The sequence below is a fragment of the Ananas comosus genome, linkage group 4, assembly GCF_001540865.1.
Source record: "Ananas comosus cultivar F153 linkage group 4, ASM154086v1, whole genome shotgun sequence".
In the NCBI taxonomy this organism is placed as follows: domain Eukaryota; kingdom Viridiplantae; phylum Streptophyta; class Magnoliopsida; order Poales; family Bromeliaceae; genus Ananas; species Ananas comosus.
In genome coordinates, this window is record NC_033624.1 from 2,842,976 (window position 1) to 2,868,553 (window position 25,578).

The window sequence follows — 25,578 nt, forward strand, 5'->3', positions numbered from 1 at the left end:
GCCACAAGGGAATGAGGAAACATGTGACGTCATTGCCTGCACCGGGTGTATAATTAGATGCTGTACACCCGGTGCAGCGCCTATTGAGCAATGCTGCACTTATAAATAAATAAAGGGAAATTTTCAAATTCCACTCATCTGGTTTTACACTTTCTCACTTTAGTAATTTTAAATACTACCATGTGGTTTTACACTTTCTCACTTTAATACCATGTGGTTTAAAATGTGTCAATTTAGTGCCATGTGATTTTATTTTTATCTTTTTATTATTGATTCTACTATTTCTTTTCGTTAAATTAGTGACAACATTAAAACAAAATGGTACTAAAGCGAATATTCGATAAATCTAGGTGGGGTTCTGAATTTTTTTGTATGTAATTTAACGAAATATTAACGGAAAGGCTAACGAAAAGATAAAAATGAAATCACATGACACTAACTTGATACATTTTAAACCACAGGGCACTAAAGTGAGAAAGTGCGAAACTACAGGAGTGGTATTTGAAGTTTACCCATAAATAAATTTTACAGTATTTTATAAACTAGCATACCTTGACGGTATTGAATTGGTAGAGATATATAGATCACCAGAAAGTATACTAGTAGTATTGCTCTTGCTCTTTGTTATGTAAAATGATAGATATATCGCACCCTAAACAGGGACGAAGCCGGTAATTAAAATCCTGGGGGGCAAGATTTAAATTTGACAAAAAAAAATTAAATTTGAATAGTAAGAAAAAGAGTTTGTCTAGTTTACTGGTCATCTATTACTAATAACAATAGCGAAAATGTGTTTAAGGAGGATCTAGTAAGACTATAAGAACTGAAAGGAAAGGACCAAGGGGTTCGAAAAAAATTAGAACATAAAAGTTTTATTAAAAAAAGATTAACTTGGCTCTCTTCAAACTAAAATTCATAGTATTTTAATTTTTACTCTAAAATACTTCTATATAATTTTTAAAAGTTGAGAAAGGCCATGGCCACCGTGGGCCCCACAATGGCTCCGTCTCAGACCGTGAAAGAAGTATATGATTTATAGTTTTTGCATCTAAAATTCACAAAGCTCTTAAAATTTTGAGTATTTAAAACAATAAAATGTTTACAAGATAAGACCTTTGAATGATAGAGTGTAAAATATTTTCTTTTTTGAGTGTATACTAAAGACACTGCTCAAAATTTATATATTGATTCTCAAACATTGCTTAAAAATAAATATAAAAAATATATTATATTCATTTTTTTGGTGTACATGTAGTATTTTTTATCTAAATAATGAACAAAACATAATGAAATACATTTTTCCACATTTATATGTAATCTGTCAACTTATATATTTTTTATTAAAGTTTTGCTATCAAATTTATGTCATAAAATAAGAACCAATTTCAACAAAAGCTTTACTCGTTTTATAACTTTTTATTGAAATTTCTGAAGTGCTTAATTTTAGTGTCACATTTTCTTTTTTTATTTTTTTGAATTTTTGTAAGTTTATGCACGAAAGACTCATTGTTACTACACTCATTATAGAATATAATAAGCACCATCTATCACTAGACTTTGTAATAATTTGGTAAAAATGTGCAGAGAATCTCTCAACAATTTTTTTTTCGCTTTTGCCTTTTCTATTTTTCCTTACTCTTTGCCAGTTTATTCATGATGTTTACCTAACTACCTCAGAACTAAATTCAGTTTTTTATTGAATGAAGAAGATATGATGCTACTTTTGTCTCAAAAAATTTTTTTTTTTTTTTTTATTGAGACTTCTCAACTTTTATTTTCTTATTTAAGTTTTTATACTTTATTAATCTAAAAATTTTATTAAATTTAATGATTCTATTAGTTAATAATTATTTTTTAACCTAATTTTTTTTTCACTAAAAAGTGATTATTATTGAATTTGATGAATTTATTAATGAATTTAATAAAATCTTTAATTTTTTAATTAAAATTACTTAACCTAAAAAAAATAGAAGTTGAAGTTAATTATTAAATTCAATTAATTTAACAATAAACTAATAAAACTTTCAAATATTTGAATTAAAATCACTTGTAACTTTTAAAAAAATAGAAGTTAAAAGCATCTCGAAGAAAAAAGTTGAAACCAATTCCAATCACAATTTTTATTTTCATAATTTTCGGTCCAAATTTTTTTTTGTCTTAAAAGTAACACGAATCACATTATTATAAATAATTTATCTATAAGTACTTTATCTATATCTATAAGTATTTTATCTCTAATTAACTCTTTAATGAGAGTTTATCAGAAGTGCCATAGTTAATTATAACGGTAGTATTGTACAGTAAATTTCTTTTACTTGTATACATAACTTTTTCCTTTTTTACTGAGCGATCTTTATGAATTTATTTATTTTCATCAATATATTTCGTTGCAATGGTCATCATTGCGAGCACGGGTCTACAGAAAGGTGCTTGTTTGGAGAACTAAAATGGAAGATGAATAATGGTGTGCTTGATTGGAGGGTGACATTTTCGATGGAAGCAATGGTGTGCTTGATTGGATAGTGCAATGGTGTGCTTGATTGGAGGGTGACATTTTCGATGGCAGCAAGTCGCCACATTGGTGTTCCCACTCAACTCCATTCATTTATCTAATTTTTCAGGTTTGTTTCTGATCGAGACAAAATAAGTTCAATGAGGTACTATCCGACAGAATCATATCTAATTTTTCAGGTTTGTTTCTTGTTGAGACAAAATAAGTTCAATGAGGTAGTCGAGACAAAATAAGTTCACTGAGGTACTATCAGAATCATATCTAATTTTTCAGGTTTGTTTCTTATCGAGACAAAATAAGTTCAATAATCAGCGGTTGGGGTTACCACTCAATTCAATTCATCTGTCTAATTTTTTAAGTTTGATTCTTGCTGAGAAAAAATACAATTTGCTGCTGAAGTTTTTCATCTTTACAGATAAAACTATCTATATTTCTCAAGCATCTTATTTTATTTTCAGTTATAAAAAATTTATATTTATTTAATTTAGAAGCGAACTGAAACTATATCATTATTATTTTAGTTTCCTCTAATATCTCAATGCAAAAATTATTTGATAAAACACATAGTTTTTAATAGGAAAGAAAGGTTTATGGATAAAAATATAATTTTTACTGGCAATTAGATTTCTAACCTTTCACTATTTATAGTAGTCTGTACTAATGTGATTCACAAATATAGTTTCCAAATAGAATGAAAAAAAGGCATGATTGAACATACAAATTCTATTTCATTATGAATAATTATATAACATGCATGCATTTGTGATGTTTTGGTTACATTGAAGTGCCGGTAGAGGGGGGCATGGTCACCCCTGCATGAAGAATCACCCGCTGTTTATAAGCGCGGCGGTGATATCTTATGTGCACAAAAGGACGACCTAATAAAATCTCCTGCAAACTTTAAAAACTAAAAAAGGAATGATAGTTTCATCTAACAGGAACTGTTACAAACTTTAAAAGCCGAGCTTCATACAATCTTAAAAATAACACCATTACAAACCTCTAAAACTGCGCTTTAAACACTTGTTTAATTGTGTCAAAAATGAGGATTCGACGTCTAGAATTCAAGATAGATATGAAACAACTGACTCACCAGACCAAGTTCGTTGATGGGAAGCAAATAATTGAGCTGGGAATAACTGCATTAGTACCGGCGTCTTCTACTGGTATGTGTACAGTTTGTTTGGACTGATGGAACTAACTAGTTTTGATCGTCGCAAAGGATGATGCTACCATATCACGTCCAACAAGGAAAATCTTGTACCGCGTGGGACGTCAAAGACATGAACTGCAAATGTGATTTTCATCCTGTAAGGCTTCTAGTTCGACTATTCCAAAGTACTTGGATAATATGGATTGGATAGATCCCAGGTCTTGGTCTGCTACTTTTCACCAATATCTAAAGGAATTGATGTTATTAGAGCAAAGCTATTTTGAGAAGCGCCAATTGCTTCCTAGTTGAAATCATCCTCAAAGCTTCTCGCAATCTTGCTGCAGTAAAAGCAGAAGCTTCAAATCAAATCATACCAGGTCTTGGGTCTCGGAAGCTCCTTTAGCTTTCTTGTTACAACAAAGTCTTTAGGTTTTCTGTTATTTGTGTCGAAGATCTGGGTATCGCTTCTTGAAGTAGAGAAGTTTTTTCTGAAAGCAAATAAAAATTTAATCCCCTTTCACATTTGCGCCCATTTCAACCATCTCCGCCTTCAACCTTTCCACCATCTGAATATTGCCGACCCTCTCATAAGCCGTAATAAACGAATCATACACCTTCTCACCGGCCTCGAACCCCTTTCCGGCCATCTCCGCCTGAAGCTTCAGCGCCGCCTCCACCTCCCCCTTCTCGCAGAACCCCCGAATCAAAACTTGGTAGCTCTTCCGACTCGCAGCAAACCCTTCCCTCCTCATCTCCTCCCGCAAAATCTCCAGCGCTTCGGCAACCATCCCCCTCTCACGCATTTCGTCGAGCAGTTGGTCTGCGCTCGAAACTTCCATTCCGAATCCCTTTCTCTTCATATCTCTATACACAAGCAGCGCCGCGTCGACGTCTCCGACCTTACAATGGCCTCTGATCAGGCGATCGAAGGTCGTGGCCGTGGGCGCGATCCCGTCCAACACCATCTCTCTGAAGAGCTCTTCGGCTTTGCCCATCTCTCCCGCTCCACAGTATCCGCCGATCAGAGTGTTGAACGCTACGATATCGGCTCTGATCCCCTTCGCCGCCATCTCCTCCCACAACTGCCGAGCCTCGTCGAGCGATCCGCGGTCACAGAGCCCGGCCATCAGGATGCTGTAGGTGTACGCGTTCGGAGCGCAGCGAACGGCGTCCATCTCGTTCCGGACTTGGACGGATCTCTCCGGCTTGTTCTCGCGGTAGAGGGAGAGGAGGAGGGCGTTGAAGGTGCGGACGTTGGGGGAGGCCCTAGCGCCGACGCAGCCGAGGCCGCGGGAGTAGATCTCGCGGTAGATTCGGAGGGCGGCGTCGGAGCCGAGGGAGGCGGAGACGGAGCGGAGGAGGGAGGCGGCGGCGGCGGGGGAGGGGCGGTGGCCGCGGGAGGCGAGGAGGCGGAGNTTTTTTTTCCTCGTTTGATTATTGTGTTATAGAAATAATTTCAATCATACATTTGCATGATATGCGACTTCTTTTAAACAATATTGAATAGTTTTGTTGAACGATTACTTTTTTTTCATTATAATTTTATTTTTTATAGTTGTTTGTTTATAATATAGATTATATTTATTATTTTTTATACTAAACTGATATTTTTTTTATAATTTTTTATTTTAATAGTATCTATTCGTCGTAATATATGGGTCACTACACTTATTTCTCAACGTACCACAATGATCGTGCTGCACGTGTCACTTATTAAGCATGTCTGCGCTATACGTCGACAAGTACCATGTTTGTTTGCATGCGAGTATGCATGCAACTCCACATGCAGACACATGTGGTTCTGCGTACGTCGACACCTTCGAACGTTGCACTCTATTTATACCTTAATAACACTACCCACTCTTGGATCCGGTCCACTAGCAATCCACCGGGATCGGGCTCAGGCCCGGCTCGGAGTTCGACCCGCGGGTTTTGAACAGGATGGGACGACGACGACGACGACGACGACGACGGTGATCGTAGCGTCAGGTTGGTCCTCAGATCCCAGTTTATTCGGATCGGCGGCGGCGGCGCCATGGACGGTCGGAGCACATGTAGGAGAGTCGTGGTTATGGAACAGCTACTACTGTTTTAGTAGTATTCAACTGTGGTAGTTAACGTTGTTAAGTGAAAACCAAAAACAAAGGCTAAAACGTAATGGTTGAAGATCTTAGTTATCTTCATTTCAATCACCATTGGCATAGCTCATTTAGAGCTTCTTACATTTAAGAATAAATACATAAACTTCATCTTAGTTATTTTCATTTCAATTATCAATCAATTTTTTTTTCAAAAAAAATATAAAATATGAACTCAGTTCAAACATTAATCTATAATCTTTATGTAAAAAAGAAATGAACGAGGCAAACAATGTGCAACCTATCTCCAGAAAAAAAAAAAGGAAAAGAAAAGAAAAGAAAAGAAAAGAAGCTAGAATCTTTATTTTCACACCTAAGGCAGGATTGGTTCTCTCGTCCCAGTAACGCAGCAACAAATTATTTCATGGACTAAACCACATCAAATAAAATACAAATTATACCCCAAACATGTAATATTCTTATAATGCACTTTTAGGTTATGGTTGCTATAGAAGCTGATCTGTAAAAAAAAATTTAGAAGGATGAGAACCTAATAATACACCTAAAAGGAACCAATTCCTCTAGCTTTGTTTAGCTGAGAGCTAAGAATAATATGATGTGTTGAGCATACACCACTGATGCCCAATTGCACTCAATTATTGTATTCACTATCCTCTGTGTTGTTCCCTCCAAGGATAATTTATCCCCACCTTTAGAAGCATTATTTTAGTGGGGAAGATGCATCAACAAAGATCATTCTGAAGATCAGCTGAATATTTACACCCTTATCTTAAATACTAACTCATTTTTAATTGATGTAACATTAATCAACACACTTCTAAAATCAAAATTTACTGGTAACTTTATGATCTGTTATCGATCACATCATTAAAGAAGAACGAACAAATCGTACTATCTCACAGTGGGGATATTAGTGGTTAATTTTTTGTTCTCTTTAACAACACATTGATGAATATACAAACATATATATTTTAAAAAAGGAAATCAGATTGATGAGACCCTAACACACCAGCAAGAACTAATTCCTTCCTTTGTAGAGAAGCTAAAGAATAATCTGATGTCTAAAGCACACATAAAATTAATGCCAAAATGTAGACGATTAGATAACACAAAATCTACTAGGTAGTTCCCTTTGAGGATAACTTACTTAATCCATCTCTAGCAGAACCATTTTGGTGGGGCTCATCAACAAAAGATCATTCCCACAATCAGCATCTAATAATTATTCAGAGGAAATAGAAAAGAGAATGATGCTTCATTTTATGCAAAGCTGAAATAAACTAAATAAAAGAGTGAAAGCAGAAGCAATAGGAGAATTCTACAAAAAAGTTTTTAGAGCTTCTTTAAATAAATCTACCTAATACCACTCTTGTAGAAACAACACAAGCATCAAATACACTTCCATAGTCACCTCAAAAGTTACTAGTGGGCTAATATTGTTCCTCATTATTGATACAAAGAATCCCCTACAAAGTTAATTCTTAAGTTTCTAGTAGTGCCTCCCATACCTGTAATATTCTTGTTCTCATTTTAATGTTTCAATAATAAGAGCATTAACTTTCCCTTTTAGAATAGCAAATTGATTAGACTCTGTAAGGCACAAGTGAAGAACCAATTCCTCCCTTGGATAAGCAAAGAACATAGAATAGTCTGATGTGTAGAGCATAAGCCAACTATTACCAAGATGTAATTACAGAATCATTCGTAACGGCGGTGTTTGGTTCGGAAATAAGGGAAGAGATAAGCCCTTGTTCCCGTTTTGTTCCCACACGCCGTATTTGGTACTATTTTTGGAATAAGTTGGTATAAGACTGGAACTATTGTTCTATCCTTTTTTTGTGGAACAAACTTGTTTTTAGGTAGGGACAAGATTAATTAAAGTCTAAATTTAATTTTAATTATAGTATTAAATCACTAATTAATCTAATTAACATATTTCAATTATTATTTATTGCTTAAATAATAAAATAATTAATTAATTTATTATTTATAATTAATTATTAATAATTTAATGTATTTATTCATAAACTAATATTTATATTGATCAACCATTAATATTTCTATTAATCTAGTTAGTTTTTTTTTACTAGTTATTTAGCTAAAATAATTTACTAACTAATTAAAAAGTTAAATTATTTTTTATAATTAATTAATTAATTAATATATTTTTATTATCTTAGATAATATTCGTAGCTAATAAATTTATTAATTTATTAAATTATTTTTAAATAATATTTTGATGTTAATTAATTAGATAAAATAATTTTAATTTAAAATTATAATTTTTTTTTTGTTCCAATCAAACAATTTAAATACTATTTTCCTTATATTCCTATAAACAATCTAATTTTCATCCAAACGTAAAATTGATCTAGTTTCTGCTTATATCCGAACTTATACCTATCCCTAGAATAAACAGTTTTTCTTACACCTGAACCAAACATAGCCTACGGAAATAATTATCCTCATCCCCTAGCTATTTATTAAGGTGTATGCTATTCACATACTTTGCGGCAATAGATAGACGAGTATGATTGGATGTTAACAATGGCATATCATATATGCCTTTTGAAGTCATTTTCCCACAATAATATTAATCACTTTGTAACTGAAATGCATTGTCCTAAAAAAAAAAAATCACAAAATACCAAGATCTTGCAATGAACTAAAAGTAAACTCTGTAGGTTGCACACACGAATGAACACTCAATAACTTGTTCTAACATCTAGACAAGTCCTACAAGAATACATTAATGAAATCCTTTCCACAAAATTAAAACAGAATAAAAGAGAAATGATGTACCCTAACATCCAACATAAATATAAAACATGTTGTGGCTGAGATTGGTGAAAGAGATGGTGTTAGATCAACCACAAACTATCAAATCAACAACTCATGAATTTGACAGACATTATCTTACATGCACATAAAATGGTCGTGAATATAGCATTTTGTTGAGGGAAAGGAAAAAGCCCTGGACTCTCGGAAAAAGGAAAGGAAAAAAATTTCACCATAGGTCCCATGAAAATAGAATTCCAAGTTTTAGGTACTCAAAATAAGCTCATCTGAAAGGCATTTTTTCAGTACACCATCAGTTGCCATCAGAATCCAATTATTTCTATCAAAAGGTTTGCTTGAAATCTCATTGAATTCCATCACAGAAATTGCAAAAAACTCCAGTTATTTCACATAGTATCAAAGTAGGAATGCGTAATATCAAAGCTGCAAAGCTTATTTTCGAATAGTTCATCCATCATATAATCAGAAATGTCCATCCATTTGACTGAAAATTCACATCTTGAAAAATTCTCTCTCGAAGCCAAGGATGAAGCAGAGAGTCTGACATATAGCTTAAATATTTAGCTCATAAACAAGCTTTTAACATTAACCTCCCTAAAAGAAACTCAACTATCTGATGAGGTAGGCTAAAATACTTACTTTACAAATCAGTTGTTTCACATAACCTCTCTAAAAGAAACCCAAAAATATCTGACGAGGCAGGTGGAACCAATACTTAATCATACCAAGATGCCATGTCCCCTCTATTCTTGTCTTACACATAATCCACTATTCAACGAGTGCATAATGCTTTTCTCTTTCCCGAGTACATATTCCAAACACCCTTCTGCTTCAAGCTAAACCTGGTCCCTATTCCTACTTGTTCTAGTTCTTTCTATATATTCAACCCAAACACACCAAAACCATTTAACTCAACTCTCCATTCTCATATTATTTGATGCTTGTTCTTCTTCTTCTTCCATATTAGCCTCTACTGATCATTCCTTGATGAAGTACGGCGAGATTACCCACTTCAGCCACCCGCAGCACAAGCTGCGATATGAGTACTCGGAGATCCCCTTCAAGTGCGATGGGTGCAAAGAAGTTGGCATCGGCACCCGCTTCAAGTGCAGCACGTGCGATTATGATCTCCACAAACAGTGCGCGCTGCCCTCGCCGACAGCACCCTCACCAACTATCATCCGCCACCCTTTCTACCCTAAATGCACGTTCCAATTCATGGCACGCGCACCAGGTGGGGAGGGGTCACGGTACTGTAATGCGTGCGGACGCGATGTGAGAGGGTTCGTGTACCATTGCCGCGCGTGTGGGTTCGACCTGCACCCATGCTGCGCAGCGCTCCCACAAGTGCTGGAGGCTGGCGGCGGTGGCAGGGACGGTCAGGTGGTGCGACTGTACTTATACCGTAAGGTTGGGGCTGCATGCCACCAGTGCGGAAGGAAAGGACATGGTTGGAGCTACCGGAGCGGGTGCAAGAACTACAACCTCCATGTTGCCTGCGTGACAGAGATGCTAGTTGACAGCTGGTATGAGATCTATTATGGTGTGAATAATGGAGGGAATAGCAGCTGGAATAACAATGGGACGAGGGGAATAGCGGGGGCGAATAACAGTAATGGAGGGATGTATGGTGTGGGTGGGAATAGTAATAGGATTCCGAGCATAAGAGGGGTGGGGAAGAATCACTACAGGGGAAAAGGGAAGGTGAAGAGGTGCTGCGAGCTGGCAGCGATGGCGGTGCAGGTAATCATATCTGCTGTGCTTGGTGATCCAACTGCTATTATCGCTGGAGTTATTGGGTCGTTCATCTCCAGATGACGATAATGTGTGATCAAAGAGAGAAGATCTACTGTTTATTAAAGCTAATCAAGAGGCCAAACTTTTCTAGTTTAAGTGACTTCAATGACATACCTGGTACTTGATCAAAGTAACGAAAACAGCGAAGTCGTGTATAGATCTGAGTGTTTTATTACTTCGAAAAAATTCCAGTCCTACTTTGCACAAAAAAGAAAGAAAAAAAAGGAAAAGGATGCCTGAAATGCAAAAAAGATGAATAACTACACACACAAGCCTATAGATGTCCTAAGGAGGGAAATTTGGCCAACGAAACTTTGACGAATGAAGAAAAATATATGAGCCATGTGCACTGATAGGCCGTTTGGTTGTATGTAATCAAAAATCCAGTATAGTTAAAAATATATGCAGTTGGAAATGCAACATCTACAATTACATGCATCTTATTTGGTCAGATGTAATAGAAAGCGATGCAAATATATATAATTTGTTCGGTTGGATGTAATTAATAAGTGCATTTCCAAAATTTCATCATTTTAGATATGTGGTGGCGAGATTACCTTTAGCATAAACTTAACTTTTGTTTAAAATTACTTCTACAATTGCTGCAGTTGGAATTGCGGTAACTTTGGACGTAGTTTCAACAATTACAGTTGGATCTCCTTGTGCAATCTCAATTGCAGTTGAATTCAAATGCATCAAACTAAACACCGAATTTGAATTTGTATAGAGTTACAGTTGCACTACATGCAACCAAATAGCTCCTAAGAGAAATTGCAAATTCTTCCTATAGTCATAATTTAGGATAGAAGATTACTACCTATATAGAACACAACTGTTTTTACTCTATTGCATTTGCAAGAAGCTTCAAAGATCCAGCACAAAATAATTCAATACACGAGTAACGCTACAGTACCTCTCGAGGAATCTTAAAATATTGTTGATAAATGAGCATAATACACATGGAAGCTAATGATTGGTTTAATTTTTTCGGTTTCAAACATGTCAATTGTTAAGACATCAAATCTAAAAAGGTAAACCAATCACTAGTTGCAACATATAGAAAGCCAACTCGTCAAGAACATGCTCTGTCTGAGATACATTAAGTATTAATCTTAAGGTAAAAACGTACAAAACTTACCTGAACTATGAATCATTTTGATTTTGTTATCCAACCTTTCAATTTGTTTGATTTAAGTCAATCAACGGCTTTTAGCTTAAATTTTGAAGTCAAAAGTATCGTTGACTGACTCAAATCAAACAAATTAAAAGGTCGGATAGTAATATCAAAATTTTGAAAGGTTAGGTTGCTGAATCAAAATAGTTCATAGTTCAGTAAGTTCTATACGTTTTTACCTAATCTTAATTCAAGTGCGCATAAAAATACCTGATATACGACAGACTCAAATCTTAACAACAGTCTTGAAAAGTGAGAATTTCCAAAAGCATGAGGCAAAATTGTCCAGACACACAATAAATCCCTCAGAAAGATCTGACCACCACATCTGTTGAGACTTCTTCATGTTTGTAGAAGTGACTACACATCTTGCATCCAAAACAGTAAAATCTGGTGAAAGTCTCTAATTCTACACAATATAGTCCACTTTATTGTCACTTTTGCCCATGCTTGCTTATATAAAACTCTTACATACTCAGCAAGAAATACTTGCTTACTATTAGGCACTAGCATTTCAAGAGTCCTGCTTGCTCTTGTAATGTACATTAACCCGCCTCATTCAAAGCACCTTGAGTAGGATCAACATCAACAATCCATAACACCAATCAACATCAACTGTTTTGAGTGTTTGGTTATAGGCACTAACTAAATAGCTTATTTAGGAGAAAACTATGCAACGAATCATGAACTAGTTAGCCACTGGCCTAGCCTTGTAGTTGTTAACAAGGTTGCCGTCTTAGATGTTGGGAGTTTGATCCCAGCTTGTGCTTTAACCAAAAGGGCTCATGCCCCAGGTTTCTTGGGAATCAAAATAGTATATGTATTAAGGGGTTTTGGTGTGGAGGCCTACGGATGAAATATTTTGATTAAATAACTTAAAAAACTCAAATCATAAAAGTTATTGATAAAGAGAAGAAACAAGCATCATGACAGCGATGGTCAATGAACCGACTACCGCACAAAAGAAGTTGAGCTTAGGGATGACACTCCTAATAAACTTTGCCTTATCCAATTAATACAAGAGCAAGAAAGCAAAGGCTCGGATAGAAAATATATCAAAGGATGGAAAAGAACATGCTAATAAAACTTTATATTATATCAACAAGGAATAAGGAACAATAATGCTACCACAATGCAAAAACAAAACAGTTACTATTGGCATCTTAATAGTTCACTCTCATCAAACAATCTTACTTGTAGCTATACAATTATGTTCTCTTAGTAAAAACTAATGATTAAACACAAACCCTATAAAATCAAGGGAACAAAGAAAATATTTCTTTCCCCAAAGTCCAAATAATGAGCTAAAAAGCCAACAAACATCAGTAATAAATAATAATTATCTAATGCAACACTTGTTCTGCACAAGAAGCGCTCAAATAGAGACCAAATTTCACAATCTGGAAACACAACGGCATACAAAACTGTCAAGAGACAAAGCACAGCTTATTCATCATCATGCAAACACCCTATGAACAATTTTTCACACAAAAGCCAAGTATACTGCTTATAACAGAACACTGATGAATACAGAAAATAAAACTAAAAATCATTCTTTGTTCGCATCACCAGAAACATATTAACATGGCACAAACTATATAGCTAAAATGCAACAAGGCTAGCAACAACAAGCATACCAACCAGAATCAGCAAAGCCTTGAGATAAACATCTGCCTGCTGCTGCTGCGGCCCGCCTTGAGCGGCATGCCGCGGATACGCATGACCATGCCCACCATGAAATGAATGACCATAACCATATGGAAACCCTGCACCCGGTCCATAGGCCGCTGCATCGGGAAGACCGTGCACCTGGAAACTCAACAGAGGGAACAAACCACCAATGGCGGCGGAGAATGTGTAGTTCCCCCACCTCCCGCCAGCCACCGGGGCTCCACCACCCATGAACCATGGGTTCGGTTGAGCGTAATGGTTCGGGTCTGAGTGGGGGGCCGTAGGGGGCCGCTGCCCGGCTGGACGGTTCGGGATATTGACACCTGGCACCGACTTGGACCGCGGGTCGGTAGGGTTCTTGCCACGCCCATAGAGAGGGACGAGCTTGTCCTCTTCTACTATGGCTTTGCAGACTGGGCATTCAGGAGAATGGGAGTGAACACGGAGCCACTTGTATAAGCAGGGCCAGCAGTAGAGGTGCCCACAGAGGGTAACTATAGGGTCTTGGGCGAGCTCGAAGCAGATATTGCATTCAAAGCTACCCGCTTCGGAGTTGTTGTTGTTGCTTCCAGAGGTGCTCGCGGATTCACCGTAGTTGCTAGCCATTTATGAACCCTCAAAATTTATACACTGCAATAGCAAAAAGGAACTGGATCAGTTTATGATATGATTCGTTATAAAGAAATGAATGTGCAAGAAATTAGTATTAAAAAACTCATTTGGAAGATATCATGCTATGAAGGAAACCGCAAGTATTTTATAAGATTCACATAAAAAGGAAAATTATCATTATATACAACCATATAAAGGAAAGTTCAAAGAGATGTTTAATAACAATGTGCTAACCTCATAAAACTTCTAAAATTCTATAAAGATCAGGTAGAAATTTTTCTCAAAAAAAAAAAAAAAAGATCAGGTAGAAATTGACGAAGAAATTCCCAAACTGACATACAACCAAAATTAATACAAGCAAAAGTCAAGATCAAACAAAACATAGAAAGCAATCAAGAAAAACACATGCAAAACCCTACATCAAAATTAATATACATGATATCAAAATACCTATAAAGAAATCAGAAGTCTAGGGAGCTAATTTTATAGACGGATTACAATCCACAGAGTAATTTAATATGAAGAAAGAAAAATCGACAAAAAAAACATTACATATTGTGACGAAAATAGCAACAAATCTGATGAATCGGAACCCCAGATTAAAGCAATATTTGATATAAACATCACAATCAGGAAATACAAATCTAAGGAAACCCAATTCACAGGCATAATACAATCCACACACTAAATTTGTCAAAAATAAAAGAGAAAAAAGAAAGAGAAATCGACAAAATATTCATAATTTATCACGAAAAAAGCATCAAAATTAGCGAATAGAACCCTAAACGATAATAAAATACCAGTTATAGCAGAAAGGAGGGCGAAAATTACCTAAAAAATCGTGACAAACGCGTGTGCGAAGATCTCCGGACTCTTGAAACGCAGCAATAAATCACAAATCTAAGGAGACCCAATACACAGGAAGATAACAAATTTACAATCAACACACTAAATTAATAAATAAACAAGAAAAAGAGAGAGAAATCGACGAAAAATTCAAAAATTATAACGAAACAGGCATCAAATTTAACGAATCGAAACCCTAGAAATGACAAAAGTGAAGATAATACTATACTTATGAAATGTCGAAGAAAAAGAGAAGGGAAATTACCAAAAAAATCACGAGAAGCGCGTCAACGGAGATCTCCGGTCTCTGCTTCCCCGAAGAATCGAAAAAATGGGAAAAAAACGACGAAGGGGAACGACGCGACCAGCGATGGAACCTTCGCGATCTTTTCCTCCGCTCCCTCCGCTGTATCGGATCTTTCGGGGGGTCTTATCGGGTCTCGGTGATATTTTCTCGAATCCGAAGGGTGCGGTGGCATCGGCGAATGAAGGAATGACACGTGGCCAGCAGGAGTGTGGGCCCCACAGGATGACACGCTGGACATCGCCGGTTAGATTCGGGTGAGTTGGGCCTGGCCCAAGTTGGGGCCCACGGCGAGATAGAGCGGTGCTCCTTGGGCCCAAGGATTAGCGAAGAGGATTGTGAAATTTGCAAAAAAAAATAAAAAAACGTAAATATTATTACCAAATTTGAAAGATCCATATCTTTAGAGTGGGGGCTTTTTTTGCAAATAGCCCCCTAACTAATTTTATTTTTAAAATTGGCCCTGTCAAAATTTTATTTACAAAAATGGCCCTGGCCCCGCCACGCAAGCTGCACGTCAGCGCCACGCGGGCGGGGCTGGGCCATGTGTTTAAGTTGAACACGGTGAACCATTCACCGTGTTCAATACAAGGTTTTTGTATTAGACACGGTGAATGGTTCACCGTGTCCAATACAAAATGGTTAACTGCGAGGTATTTGTATTGGACACGGTGAATGAATCACCGTGTCCAATACAAATAATTGAACACGGTGAATGATTCACCGTGTCCAATACAAAAACCTTGTATTGAACACGGTGAATGGTTCACCGTGTTCAACTTAAACACATGGCCGAGTCCCGCCCGCGTGGCGCTGACGTGCAGCTTGCGTGGCGGGGCCAGGGCCATTTTTGTAAATAAAATTTTGACAGGGCCAATTTTAAAAATAAAATTAGTTAGGGGGCTATTTGCAAAAAAAGCCCTTAGAGTTGTAAGTGAAAAATTAGATAATTTCGCGATGTTGGTGCCAAAAAAATATGTGACACGTCGACTCTCTCGGAATCACGAGTTGAACGTCTCAAATTCATAAAAAACAACTAAAAATTTTAGGGAATCGTTAGATTCGATGTAATTACAAATACATTATAGTTGAAAATGCATACAGTTAAAAATACAATAGTTATAATTACATATATTATGTTTGGTTGGATGTAATAGAAAGTGCTGCAATTATAAATAATTTATTTAGTTATATGCAGTCAAGAAATAATTTTTTAAAATTTTATCATTTTATGTATATATGATTGTGAGATTACCTCCAATACAAAAAAAATAGCTTTTATTAAAAAATATTTAAAAAGGTAAGGTTATTTTTTATTTAAAATTACTCTTCTATAGTTGAAACTTTAGCTAATTTGGACCTAGTTCCTACAGTTTCTACTACAGCAGTTGAAATTAAATGCATCAAACCAAACACTGAATTTATATTTATATATAGTTACAACTCCCGTACAGTTACAATTATATACAATCAAACAATCCCTAAATAAAATAGAAAGTGAAACTTGAAATTACATGCCTACATCCAAATATTAAAAATTTATTGGTCAAAAGACTAAGGTGACCTTTAGTTCCGGGAAAAAGAAATCAAAATATTTTTTCAATATGAAAAATATTTTTTTGCCTTTTGGTTCGATGTAAAAATAAATATTTTATAGATTTAAAAAATATAAAAATTTTAATTTTTGATGTTTTTCAATAGAAAACAAAAACTCAAACCGCAAACAATTTTATTTATTTTTTTATACATCAAATAAATGTGAAATTTTGTTTTCTTTTAATCAAAAAATATTGATGAAAAATTAATTTTCCGACAAATAAAATATTATAAATCATAAATTTTTTTTCACCAAATTTTTTTTTTTTACAAAAAGTTGTGTTTTTTTTTTATTTTCCGTTGAGTGACTTGAGTCAAATGGATCCTAACCCAAAAGTAAATTGGCTGATGTTTTAACAACCCGCGCTTAAATGCTGCGAGATGATATAGGTTGTAGGGAAACATCTTGGGGATGACTGATGAGGGGGAGTCTACGGATAACTTTTCTTTTTTGCATTAACACAAGTTTAAATTTAAATTATAAAAAATAAATGAGAATTATTTGTATTATAAAAAACCTTATGAAGTTTTTTCCAAACTAAGGGACCATTTTGATTGCGTGTACTTACAATTATACTATAGAGCGAACTGGACGCCCGTGGAGTACGAGAGCGATGAATCTATTCTCGAACCTCATCGCGAAGCTGGGAGTCATCGATCTGCCGATTGCTAATCAGAAATATACTTGGTCAAATATGCAGGGTACTCCGTCCTTAGCCAAGCTTGATAGGTTTTTGGTATCGACGGAATGGGACCAAAATTATCTGCACAGCAGGGTCTCCGCTCTACCTAGGATTACCTCCGATCACACCCCGTTAGCTCTTGTAACAGGGAACGATCCCATCCCGAGAATGTTTCGATTCGAGAAAGTGTGGCTCTCGAAAGTGGATTTTCACAATAAGGTACCAATCTGGTGGAACGAGATCACGGACAAAGAATCGGCTATCCTCACTCTAACGGCGAAACTCAGACATTGCAGAATCAGGATGAAGGAATGGTGTAAGACAGATTTCCATAGTATATCTAACACTATTAAGTGCCTCCAGGATAAAATCCAAGCTATCGATCGACTAGAGGAACAGAACATACTGTCTCAGGCATCTCGGGATAATCGGGCCGATCTCAAATCACAATTGCAATGCATTCTTAAGGAGGAAGAGATCCTCTGGAAGACTAGAGCAAAACAACACTGGCTTAAAGAAGGCGACAGCAACACGAAGTTCTTCCACGCGGTGGCCAATGGACGGAAGCGAAGTAATACGATTGAGTCGGTGGAAGATGATACGGGCAGACAACTCCATTACGACTCCCAAATGAGATCCTACTTTTTTCAAGCTTTCAAACGTATGTTCGGGAGGACGGAGGAAGGTCCGACATCATTTGGGGATTGGGATGACCTCTATCGCGCGGATGTTCTCTCAGATCCGGACGCCCTTACTAGCCCGATAACAATAGAAGAGGTCAAGAGGGCTACTTTTCAGCTCGGTAGTGAAAAGGCCCCAGGTCCCGATGGATTTCCTTTCTTATTTTTCCAAGTATTCTGGGAGACAGTGAAGAATGACATATTTAACATATTCATAGATCTCCAAAATAATGTGCTCGTTACGGCACCAACTGATTATTCATACGTCTGCTTAATCCCAAAAAAGGAAGGAGCGTGCAAAGTTTCAGACTTCCGACCGATAAGTCTCTTGAACGGAATTCAAAAGATTATTTCTAAAGTGTTGGCGAACAGATTGGCGTCCATTCTACCGGCGATAATATCTCCATCTCAATCGGCCTTTCTGAAAGGTCGCATTTTAGCGGACTCTTTCGTAACTGCAAGTGAACTCCTTAACTGGACTGCAAAATCCGGTAAGGAATGCGTTAGCGTTAAGGTGGATTTCGAGAAAGCTTACGACAGCGTAAGTTGGACTTTTCTACACAGTATATTGAGGTCACTGGGTTTTACCGAGAAATGGTGGAACTGGATCGAACAGTGTATCTGTAACGCCAAAATCGCGGTATTGGTAAATGGTACGCCGACAGGCTGGCTGAAAACAAAGAAGGGGCTTAGACAGGGTGATCCGCTCTCGCCCTATCTATTCATCCTAGTGGCCGACGCTCTCGCGAGAATGACGGAAGCAGCTAAGAGTAACGACTTACTTCAAGGAATTGGACCCACCGGGAACTGTCAGACAGTGCTGCTACAATACGCGGACGACACGTTATTCTTTTCCGAACCAAAGAAGGCGGTAATGCGAAATCTGTTACTCCTCTGGAAATTATTTGAATGGGCCTCAGGACTTAAGATAAATATGAACAAGACGGAACTAATTTACCTGGGCCACAACGCCAGTAGAGCTATCAGACTAGCGGACATTTTGGGATGTAGAGTGAGCAAGTTACCTTTTCGCTACTTGGGGCTGACGCTCCACACCAAATCCCTTCGGAAGGAAGACTGGGCGCCATTGGTAAATCGTATAGAGGCACGAATCGAAGGTTGGAAGGCAAAACTGCTATCCTACGGGGGACGATCCGTCCTCATTAACTCTGTGTTATCGAACCTCCCGTTATTCTACTTTGCTATTTTTAAAGCGCCAAAATGGGTGCTGAACCGCATCGAGACACTGAGAAGGGCTTTTTTTTGNAAGATCAAGTTGCGAGGTGTGGGGGTAACCGAGGAGGTTCTGGTCTTTGCTAGAAACATCTCGATGCATCCAGAGACGTGGATCGATTTCCCGGCGTTTGGGGACGATGAGGATTCTAATGGTATGCCTTCGATCCTGAAAATTTTTTGGATTTGTGATGTTGTTCATGTAATTCTTGCTCGAGTGTTTAATTCAGGTTCTTAATTTCCAATAGATTACAATTTGGAACATTCTTCTTTTCTGATTACTTCTTTTTTCTAACCCTAGACATCAGTTCTCTATCAGTTTACGTGAAGTGAGAAGGGAAACTCATTTTACCTCATCTTAAATTATTAGTATCAGATATATATCATTATCATGAATCATGAGGTTTAAATTCTTACAACTTACAACAAAAATTTCACCTTGTGGGTTCATCTTACGGATCACATTGTGGCGCCATAATCCAAATTTGTAACGGAGAGAGATAAACTAATGAACATCCCCTCACATTTGATGCAATCCTCATTAACATTTACTTGTCTTTATGCACATGGATACATGGGTAACTTATAGCCATTCTCCTCAACTATGATATATATATAAGAGAGAGAGAGAGAGAGAGTTGAGGTGGTATACTATTAATACTATTTGGGCTCTTTTGCTATTGATTTTTTAACCGTTATATCTACACTTTAATCAATTCTATCCTTTAGATCATACTATTCAACCAACCGCCCACTCAACCCTAAGGGACCACCACTAAACCCTAGGGGACCACTATCACTAACCCTAACTTGATAGCAAAATAGCTCTAGTACTATTAATTGTATTCCAGTCTAATTCTATATATATATATATATATATCAAGTGGACGATCTCTTGCTATATTAAGAGTTGTGAACCAGTGAACCTTTGTTGTCCTTTTGGAGGTTGCAAGTTTGAGATTTCCTTCATTCCACCAAGACGCACTAAGTAGTCATCATTTTGCCTTTTGATAGCTGGTAAAGATAGATTAGATATTTTAACTTTTTTGTGTGCTTCGAGTCGCTTTTTGCTTTCCTTTTAGAGTCTAGTCTAGTTCTAAGACTTGCTAGTGATATCTCCAGAGCCGGAGGAATAGATGAATTGTATTGTTCCTAAGAATATGTGATATACGTGAAACCTTTTGTACTTGTTTTGTAACTTCTCATCATTGTAATTGTTGCCAACCAATTTGAGTTGTAGCTAGGAGTAAGATATTCAAACAGTTTTTTTTAAAAGGAATGAACAGTCCCTCATAAGTCATAAGTTAACATATTTTAGCTTATGTCTGACTCACCTTAATATCTCCTTTACATCCTGTTCGATTTTTTGCCAGATTTTGAAATGTCTGAAGCTCAACAAGAGCATGCATTGGCTATAGAACATCTTGTTCCTAGAATAGCTGCTTTGAGCTCTGAGCTGTGCCCAAGTCAGATGTCTGAAAAATGCTTCTGGAAGATCTATTTTGTGCTTCTGCACTCTAGACTCAATAAACATGACGCTGAACTTCTCTCAACACCTCAGGTAAGTTCCTGACCTCTGATTAATTTTTTCCTTCTTTCATGGCATATTTTCTTTTTGTCGCCATTTTTGTTTTCTATAATACTATTTATTATCATTACCATTCTGCTCACACAAGTTTGTACTGGAAGGGGATTTAATTGCATCATTTCATCGTTGTATGCAGCTTCATCTATGTCAATATTTAATGCTTCGACAAAAAAAGCATGCAAAAATTTGCAGAAAGCTAATTTTTGTATGCAAAATTTCTGGTTAAACTCAAAAACCCATGGCTTTTTTTAAAGCAGAAAATTTGACTCCATAGTTTGCAGATTGCTGGTTTTTCAACATGTTGCATGTGCACCTAGTAATTGTACAAGTCAAATAGCCAAACTGCTACAGTTACTGAAGACAGGTTTCAAGCATTATATTCCTTGACATATGGCACATTGTTCTTGCTTCCTTTCACTTTGTTTTCAATTTATTAATGAACTAAAAGGCTAGGGAATTCATTCTCTTTAGGGAAAAACAATAAGAAGAAAAACAGTGTATCAATTATGGCAGAATTTACATGCTTCAAAATCATATTGGAGTTGAAATTTGCTTTCTTCTGAAAAAGAAGGCATGGGTTGAATGNTATATATATATATCAAGTGGACGATCTCTTGCTATATTAACAGTTGTGAACCAGTGAACCTTTGTTGTCCTTTTGGAGGTTGCAAGTTTGAGATTTCCTTCATTCCATCAAGACACATTAAGTACTCATCGTTTTGCCTTTTGATAGTTGGTGAAGATAGATTAGATATTTTAACTTTTTTGTGTGCTTCTAGTTGCTCTTTGCTTTCTTTTTAGAGTCTAGTCTAGTTCTAAGACTTGCTAGTGATATCTCTAGAGCCGGAGGAATAAATGAATTGTATTGTTCCTAAGAATATGTGATGTATGTGAAACCTTTTGTACTTGTTTTGTAACTTCTCATCATTGTAATTGTTGCCAACAAATTTGAGTTGTAGCCAGGAGTTAGATATTCGAACAGTTTTTTTTAAAAGGAATGAACAGTCCTCATAAGTCATAAGTTAACATATTTTAGCTTATGTCTGACTCACCTTAATATCTTCTTTACATCCTGTTCAATTTTTTGCCAGATTTTGAAATGTCTGAAGCTCAACAAGAGCATGCATTGGCTATAGAACATCTTGTTCCTAGAATAGCTGCTTTGAGCTCTGAGCTGTGCCCAATTCAGATGTCTGAAAAATGCTTCTGGAAGATCTATTTTGTGCTTCTGCACTCTAGACTCAATAAACATGACGCTGAACTTCTCTCAACACCTCAGGTAAGTTCCTGACCTCTGATTAATTTTTTCCTTCTTTCATGGCATATTTTCTTTTTGTCACCATTTTTGTTTTCTATAATACTATTTATTATCATTACCATTCTGCTCACACAAGTTTGTACTGGAAGGGGATTTAATTGCATCATTTCATCGTTGTATGCAGCTTCTGTCTATGTCAATATTTAATGCTTCGACAAAAAAAGCTTGCAAAAATTTGCATTTCTGGTTAAACTCAAAAACCCATGGCTTTTTTTAAAGCAGAAAATTTGACTCCATAGTTTGCAGATTGCTGGTTTTTCAACACGTTGCATGTGCACCTAGTAATTGTACAAGTCAAATAGCCAACTACTAAAGACAGGTTTCAAGCATTATATTCCTTGACATATAGCACATTGTTCTTGCTTCCTTGCACTTTGTTTTCAATTTATTAATGAACTAAAAGGCTAGGGAATTCATTCTCTTTAGGGAAAAACAATAAGAAGAAAAACAGTATCAATTATGGCAGAATTTACATGCTTCAAAATCATATTGGAGTTGAAATTTGCTTTCTTCTGAAAAAGAAGGCATGGGTTGAATGTCACAATTGTACCTTGCATATGAGAATCAATGGCCAAATTTCTTTCATTTTTCTTGATTGGAATTGGCCCATTTTAGATAGTGTTCTTTTGTAGAAGCTCTTCTAGAAAGATAGTTGTGCTTCTCTTCTCCGTTAATACCGCCCTACTTCAGTAGAGAAGCTATTTCAGAAGTTAGGATGGACACTGTTGTGACCGTTTACCTTGGTTAAATTACAATACAAGGCCTTAACAGTAAATCAAGTTTCAATGTAATCTTTCAACTAAGACATTCAACACCCTAAACTTGTCGAAGTGCTTTACTTTACTCATTGTTTTAGAGAAATAATCATTGCCTCACTTGGTTCATTTGTACATTCAGTGCAGCACAAATCCGTTTGCCCTTAATCCATCCCATACTTTCAATCAACCATCTAATGTTTANAACCCAGTTGGCGGCGATATGGTGGGTCATATGGGCGGAACGCAATAATATTATCTTCAACGACGCGCGACCCAATGCTTCTCAGGCTCTCGTACGTGCTGCAGACTCTCAAGGAGGCCTTAGCTGCCTCCATTTTGTTCGCCTAATTCATTTTACTTAATGAATGAAGCAGCTAGCTTGTTACCTTTCTCTCAAAAAAAAAACTGCATGCAAATATAAATTCAGTGTTTGGTTTAATATATTTAACTTTAATTGCTGCAGTAGAAATTGCAAGAGGAGGACCAACTGGAGCAGTTGGAACTACGCCCAAATTGGCCGCAGTTTCAACTACAGTAATTTAAGAAAATAATTTTAAACAAAAGATATCCGTATTTCTTTAAAAAATATATATTTTTTACATTGAGGGCGCGTTTGGTTCGCTCTATGAAAGATTACTAGGAATAAAAAGATGTCCGAGAATCTTATTCCTATTCATCCTATTACTAAAAATATGACATTCTTGTGTTTGGTTCGTACGGTTATATTATTTAATCATGTTATTTAAGATTACAAAAACTATACAATTAATTTATTTNCTAAACTTGTCGAAGTGCTTTACTTTACTCATTGTTTTAGAGAAATAATCATTGCCTCACTTGGTTCATTTGTACATTCAGTGCAGCACAAATCCGTTTGCCCTTAATCCATCCCATACTTTCAATCAACCATCTAATGTTTAAGTAGGAAAAAGGCTTTTTTAAATGGATGGCAGGGATTGATATATGAGATGGGTTCAATGGCTGATGGATGCTTTGTATATGGATGTACAGATACAATGGATACATGCAATAATTTTTTTCTCTGAGCCGAGGAATAAAGTGAAGCACTTAGATTTGGGATTTCAAATGTTCGACTTTTTGAGCGCTAGAGTGGAACTTGATTAAAAGTTTTGGGACTAGCGGTGCAACACTCTTGTTTCTTTAGTTTGCGCTATGTTTTTTTTTCTTTTCCCAACAGATAGTAAAAGCCAGAGAGAATTTGCTGGTAGACCTGCCGCATCGGACCAAGCCAAAACCTCAGAGAATTGTAAAAGAACCCCCCTCTGACAAAGAGAATGTTAGTTCCTCCCCCACCGAAGAGAAAGTCATATTGCCTTTAACCACCCAAAAAGAAGTCATTATATCAGAAAAACCTTCAATCCACGAAGATGTTGTAACCGAAAAGCATCCTGTTGAAACTTCTGAAGTAAAAATTGTCGACAAGTCCATAATCAAAGAAGAATTATCAACTGAAAGTAGGGGCAAGGATTTACCTATTGCGACATCAAATGTATCCTTGCAAAAGGATGAAGAGGATGGCGATGACTGGTTCGAAGAAGAAGAGACTGGTGAATCAAACAGCATGAGAGGCGCTTCTATTCCAATATTAGGGAATGAGGAAGATGTATCCTTCAGCGATTTAGAGGAGGAAGACAATGAACAAGGCAGGGATATTATTTCAAGAACAGCGCCTAATGTGGAAGGTTCTAGAACAAATACGTCAAGAGGGTGGGTTCAGTTGAACAAAGGTTCTCCACAGACTACCGAAGGCAATGATTGGTCAGATATCGAAGATATCGATGTGGCGTAGCCAATGATCCTGCCGTATCTTATTGCGAGGTATGCTTCGTTGGTCTATTATATCTCTCCATGCTTCTAGTTTTATTCTGCTGCTCGAGTTTGTTTGGACTAGCAGATGTTTTGTACATAAAAGGCCTCATGAGCTACTGTACATCTTTCTACGGTACTTATGTTTATTTCCCGTTCTCCTTTGCATCATGCACGAGTCAATGAATTCCACTCGAACAAGCTGATGACAACCTGTCTTGATCATGGCATCATAAAAAAGCTGAAGGTTGTATTTGCATTAATTATTACAGCAGTTTTCTTGTTGTATGATGTCGATATGACTTTGCAGTGATGTGTTTTTTCAATCAGAACTAGTTAAATCAATGGCCACCGAGTAGGATGAGATAAGACGAGAGAGTGATGTTGCTCGAGAATGAGAATTTATTGAATATCGAGATATTGAGGATGCGCGAGGTTGGAATTGTTGAATCTTATCAGGCCAATAATCCTACAGGAAGGGGATTATCGAATCTCACTGGAGAGGTTGGATTGTACAGTATCAGATTCGCTAATTCCCATTGTAGTCATTGTGACCCATGCCGTTGCTAAAATCCTTGTTTCTTTCCTTTCGGACATTGTTTTTTCATCTTATTCTATTCGATACAATTTTGAGTGCTAGATTCTACAAATTGTATACCGCTCTTGTATTCTGATGGAGAGGTGTATTCCTCGACCTCGTGATTCGAACCTACTTCTCAATCATATGCAGCTTGTTTGTTTCACCTAAGGTAAAATTTAGATTGAATTAAACTTTTGCATAAATTAGAAATCAAATAAATTTTAAAAAAATTATTTATATAGCTGTGAAATTAAAGTTTTTTTACCTTTTTTTTTCTTTTTCTTTTTTTTTTTTGGCTTGGCTGTTGAGTAGGGCTGCTGTGCTCTCAGAAGCATGGAGGCCTCCGTG

General features: G+C 36.5%; 4 protein-coding genes across 7 annotated transcripts; 2 read left to right on the top strand and 2 right to left on the bottom strand.

The window, feature by feature from the left end:
• LOC109708748 (pentatricopeptide repeat-containing protein At2g15980) lies at positions 4,172-5,702 on the bottom strand. The gene is made up of 2 exons (XM_020230568.1): positions 5,509-5,702; positions 4,172-5,090 (listed from the first exon to the last, which is right to left on the bottom strand). The coding sequence occupies exons 1-2, from the start codon at positions 5,700-5,702 to the stop codon at positions 4,172-4,174; spliced, it is 1,113 nt and encodes a 370-aa protein (XP_020086157.1).
• LOC109708569 lies at positions 9,006-10,862 on the top strand. Its single transcript, XM_020230368.1, has one exon. It carries the CDS (start codon positions 9,551-9,553, stop codon positions 10,379-10,381), a length of 831 nt encoding a protein of 276 aa, XP_020085957.1. The 5' UTR covers positions 9,006-9,550; the 3' UTR covers positions 10,382-10,862.
• LOC109708373 (E3 ubiquitin-protein ligase RNF5-like) lies at positions 12,857-15,078 on the bottom strand. 3 transcript variants are annotated; one of them, XM_020230081.1, is made up of 3 exons: positions 14,929-15,078; positions 14,649-14,717; positions 12,857-13,835 (listed from the first exon to the last, which is right to left on the bottom strand). In XM_020230081.1, exon 3 carries the CDS (start codon positions 13,809-13,811, stop codon positions 13,137-13,139), a length of 675 nt encoding a protein of 224 aa, XP_020085670.1. In that variant the 5' UTR covers positions 13,812-13,835; positions 14,649-14,717; positions 14,929-15,078; the 3' UTR covers positions 12,857-13,136. The 3 variants fall into 3 exon arrangements, with proteins under 3 accessions (XP_020085670.1, XP_020085672.1, XP_020085671.1); XM_020230083.1 differs by lacking the exon at positions 14,649-14,717 and having other exon boundaries at positions 14,929-15,074; XM_020230082.1 differs by lacking the exon at positions 14,929-15,078 and having other exon boundaries at positions 14,649-14,873.
• Positions 19,194-25,289, top strand: LOC109708944 (the record flags this gene model as incomplete). Of its 2 annotated transcripts, XR_002215849.1 has the most annotated exon segments (4): positions 19,194-19,314; positions 20,533-20,720; positions 24,022-24,897; positions 24,981-25,289. XR_002215849.1 is itself a non-coding variant. In XM_020230904.1 (3 exon segments), coding segments are annotated over 3 exon segments (921 nt in total), but the record flags the coding sequence as incomplete, so codon positions are not given.